This window comes from Oratosquilla oratoria, chromosome 40, assembly GCF_046742065.1.
Source record: "Oratosquilla oratoria isolate Oo_2021 chromosome 40, ASM4674206v1, whole genome shotgun sequence".
Classification (NCBI taxonomy): Eukaryota; Metazoa; Arthropoda; class Malacostraca; order Stomatopoda; family Squillidae; genus Oratosquilla; species Oratosquilla oratoria.
Genome location: NC_134816.1, coordinates 43,880,198 through 43,885,197, shown reverse-complemented (window position 1 = coordinate 43,885,197; position 5,000 = coordinate 43,880,198). Strand labels below are relative to the sequence as shown.

General features: G+C 34.3%; 1 protein-coding gene across 1 annotated transcript in view; it reads right to left on the bottom strand.

Moving 5' to 3' along the window:
* Positions 1-5,000, bottom strand: part of LOC143020838 (lysosomal acid glucosylceramidase-like) — a 17,139-nt gene that overhangs the window by 10,313 nt on the left and 1,826 nt on the right. Inside the window, exons 2-6 of the mRNA XM_076177669.1 lie at positions 4,472-4,687; positions 3,755-3,893; positions 3,221-3,371; positions 2,711-2,871; positions 2,245-2,482 (exon numbers count right to left, since the gene is read on the bottom strand). Of these exons, the coding sequence (XP_076033784.1) occupies positions 2,245-2,482; positions 2,711-2,871; positions 3,221-3,371; positions 3,755-3,893; positions 4,472-4,687 (905 nt within the window). The remainder of the gene's footprint in view (positions 1-2,244; positions 2,483-2,710; positions 2,872-3,220; positions 3,372-3,754; positions 3,894-4,471; positions 4,688-5,000) is intronic.

Here is a 5,000-nt window from a genome sequence, read left to right as displayed (position 1 = left end):
ATGTTTTGCAGATCTCCCGCATCCTCAGTTGAAATGAAAAAGAATGGAAAAGGGAGCATATTTTAAATGAAATGGGAAGTACGGGGAGAAGTCACCGTGTTGTAACTGGGGGAGGGCACACGTATGACCACGATCACTAGGAGAGATCTAGGTAAGTAAACGGTACTTGGAGAGGTCACTCCCGGGTTCGGCGCCAATCTGCTTCTCAATCTTTGGGACCGACGTATGGCAGGATGTTCTTCCCGATTTCTTGGGATTGTCCATCTGGCAACTTGCATCTATATATATATATATATATATATATATATATATATATATATATATATATATATATATATACATACATATAGATGCAAGTTGAAAGTGGTCAGCATTCTTGAAGGAGCGGTACGTAAGTCTGGTCCATAGGGGTGGTCGTGAAAGATCCCGTGCACAGTAAACATGAATTAGCAATATTCTAAGTAATTACAATAATCGTAACCATGTAAGATTGGTAGCATAGATTACACTAAATAAACAAATAAAACAATGAATAAAAATAAATAAACAAATAGATAAACCAATAAATAAATAGATACATAAAGAAATAGATAAATGAATGTATAAGTAAATGAATAAATAAATAGATAAATAAAGTAAGTAAAGAAATAAATAAGTAGATAAATAGCTAAATATCTAAAGGGATAAATAAACAAACAAATAAACAGATAAATACACAAATGAATATATAAATGATTGGATAAATAAATAATAATGTAAATACATAGATAAATAGATGAATTAGATAAGAATTTGATAAATAGATAAACAAATTAATAGATAACTAACTAACTGAATAAATAAGTACATCAACAGATAAAAAAGTAAATGAATACATAAATGAATGAATACATGAATAAACAAAAAGTTGATAAGCAGATAATTATATAAATAAATAAATAACTGAATAAATGAGTACATCAATAGATAAAACGTAAGTGAATAAATGAATAAATGAATAAACAGATGAACAGATAACTAAATTAATAAATAAATGAATGAACAAATAAACAAATAAATACACAAATGCATAAATAGATAAATAAATGAAGAAATAAATTAGCAAATAGATAGATACATAAAAAAATGACAAATAAATACGTAAACAAAGACATACATAAAGGATGTTTTCCATTTTACGGCATGCAAAAATTTTTCACCAAATTTTCGCCAGAAATACAGATTTTAGTGCTGAATACGAATATAACATTTATTTTGTGGAGCAATGGAAGGAAGCTGAAAAAATGGAAATTTAATGCGGACTAGTTTACGCAGCGCAATGAACAAATGACAATATTCATTGGCGATTCACTGGAACTGGGATATGTCAAATAATATTTTTGTTTAACAAATCCTCATTTCTATTTCGTTTCCGCCACGTATATTCATAAAGATTTGAGTCTAGCATCTGACGGTGAGTACCGCAATGTTTTTTATTTCTATGTTTTAAGGCGTGCCATGTACTCTCAATTTCTTGAGTGTGCGCTCCGCTGGTTGGGTTAGGCTAGGTTAGGCTAGGTTAGGTTAGGTTTGGTTAGGTTAGGTTAGGTTTGGTTAGGTTAGGTTTGGTTAGGTTAGGTTTGGTTAGGTTAGGTTTGGTTAGGTTAGGTTAGGTTAGGTTAGGTTAGGTTAGGTTTGGTTTGGTTAGGTTAGGTTAGGTTAGATTAGATTTGGTTAGGTTTGCTTGGGTTTGCTTAGGTTAGGTTTGGTTATGTTATGTTAGGTTTGGTTAGGTTATGTTAGATTTGGTTAGCTTAGGTTAGGTTGGGTTAGATTATGTTAGGTATTTTAAAACAACCACTGAGTTATATCTAATATCCATTCTCTCTACGGTCTCTTCACAAACTGCCGTGTAACGCCTAACTTCGCTAGGGAGTCGCCTAGCACGTAAGTAATTGCACCTCGCAAACTAGTGAGGATTAAATTTTAATTTAACTTCCTTTTATTTCTCCACAAAATGAATATCATATTCGTATTCAGCACTAAAATCTGTATCACTGGCGAAAATTTGGTGAAAAAATTCTACATGCCGTAAAATGGAAAAGATCCCACATAAGCATATGAATAAATAAATGCATAAATAGATAAATAAATGATTGAATTTATAAGTACATAAATGAAAATAAGTAAATAGATAAATAAACAAATAAATAAATACATGAAGAGAGAGAAAAAAGAAAGAAAAAGAAATGTCGACAAACACACCGTCCGTGCCCATTTTGGAAGGTTGAGACGTTGGTCGTCTAGAATCATGACTTTGACTTCGGCGTAGCCTCTGGTCTCGAGCAAAGGGCCAAGATACTCAGCGATCCACAGGCGCTGCTGTTCAGCCGTCCATCCCATGCAGTTGAAGAAGAAATAAGGAATGTAACCGTCTCTAGGTTCGTTTTGAGCCGTGATTCCCCAAATACTTACGTTGTGTCGAGCGTATTCGTCTAGGAATCTGAACCCACAAGTACGAAAAAAGAATAATAATCGATAAATAAACAAATGAAACAAAATAGAAAGACGCAACTTTTTGAAACACGTAAGAAAAATAGCAAGTAGAATAGTAACAGAAATATGATAAAATTCCATTAACTAACGATAACATTCTGAAAAAAAAATCTCACAGTTTAATACAAAACTATGCAAACTCAGAAAACAGACTCGATATAGAAGCTGCTCTTACTTAACAATATAATTAGCCCAGGGCTGGTACATTTCCTCCTTTAGTTGTCCAAATCCTGTCAAAGCGTTATTTGTCTTCATCCACGCCGGCGCTGACCACGGTGATCCTACTATCTTGATTTGGCGCTCGGACATAGCCATGGCGCGGTGCATTGTGGGAATCTGGGGGTGACGTAATGTCGCTTTACCAGAGAGAATTATAAATGCCAGGGAATAATAAATATAGATTAACAAATAAATCGACAAAAATAGATACAGCATAGATTAAGAAATTAGGAAAAATATGTAAATAAATACGTGGATAAATGAATATATAAGATAAATGAAGAAATGAGTAGAAATACATGCAAAACAAACGAAAACATGACCAAAAACATACATATAAATAATTAATTACACAAACAATTACATAAGGATAATATTAAGCCAACAGTATATACAAAACGAACTTTGTATTCAATAACTAATTCGATTAGGAAAATAGATAAATCAGTTTACAAAATTTACTTACTTTGTACTTTGTATCTTCTTCTTGGAGGGCGAAGGTTCGAAGGGTCACATCCTCCATGTCGTTGTAAGTATAAGGACGAGTTGAGAAATCACAACCAGCAATATTTGTTCGAATCATATTGAGTGCTATTCCTGCCTCAGTGAAATAAGACCTAAAGAAAACGATAATGATTATATATGTATATATATATATGTATATATATATATATATATATATATATATATATATGTATGTATATGTATAAATATGTACATGTACATGTATATGTATATATATATATATATATATATATATGTGTGTGTGTGTGTGTGTGTGTGTGTGTGTGTGTGTGTGTGAGTGTGTGTGTGTGTGTGTGTGTGTTTATTAATTTATCAACATATATTAGGTTATCATTTATCTATTGATTGATTTACTTAGGAATTGATTTATCTACTTATTTATTTGTTTTATATACTGTATTCATTTATCTATGTAATTATCTACTCATTTATCTTTTTATGTATATTCATTCATTTAATTATTTATCTATTTTACTTGAGAAGATTTTCTTGGGCTTCGTGAGACAGCGAGAGCAGATTCAGGCTGGCAGAGTCGGTGACGGCCGTTCCCCAACCCACAATGCTTTGCAAGTTGCTGTAGTCGAGCTCATAACGGACTAAATTATTATTTGACACTGAAAAAGAAACTTAATTAGGGTATCTAATATATATATATATATATATATATATATATATATATATATACATATATTTTATGTATTTAGCAGTTGACGTAGATGAGGACAAGTATATTATACATGTATGTACATATGACTCCTAGATTTTTGCTTCATTTTTTTCAATCCATGATTCCTAGAATTTTTTTTTATTCTTATCATTCATATTTGTTTCATTTTAGGAATTCTAGCGTTTTGTTTATGTTTACTTTATGTACTATATATATATATATTTTATTCTATCATTTTATTTTTCTTTTATCTTATTCTATTTTATTTTATCTTTTGTATATACTTGTTTGTTTTTGCTATAATCATATTTTCCTCCAATAACTGAGCCATCCACACTGCCTACCTTGAGGCTGGATGCCAGTTTCCATCAAGCGTAGCGTTTTATGTTTTCTTTATGTATTATATATATATTTTTATTTTATCATGTTAATATTTCTATTTTATTTTATTCTACCCTATTTTATTTTATTTGTACATAAGTTTGTTTATTTTTGTTATTATTATATTTTTCCTACGCTGCTTACCTTCATGCAGGATGTCCATTTCCAAGAACGTCCCTTGGCTCAGCTCGAAGCGAGAGCCTCTCATACTCGAAGTGTAGACGTTGAAGTGACCCTTGAGGGGGACCTCGGCCTCGGGCAGGTCGTCGCAGAAGGTGGCGTTGCAGACGCAGACGACGGAGGAGTGGCCGAAGTCCCGTGGGGCGCAGGGCCGGAGGGCGATTCCCAACGGCGCCCAAGCTTCTCCCGAAGAAGAAGGAGGAAGAGGAGGAGGGGGAGAAGGGGAAGAGGAGAGGGAGGAGGAGGGGAAGGGGGAGGACAAGGGGAGGAAGAGGAAGAGGAGGGTGAGGAGGAATAGGAGGGGGAGGAAGAGGGAAAGGGGGAGGAGGAGGGGAGGGGAGGAGTAGAAGTGGAGGAGGAGGGGAGGGGAGGAGTAGAAGTGGAGGAGGAGGGGAAGGGGGAGGAGGAGGGGAAGGGGAAGGAGGAGGAGGGGAAGAGGGAGGACAAGGGGGAGGAGGAGGGGAAGGGGAGGAGGAGGAGGGGAAGAGGGAGG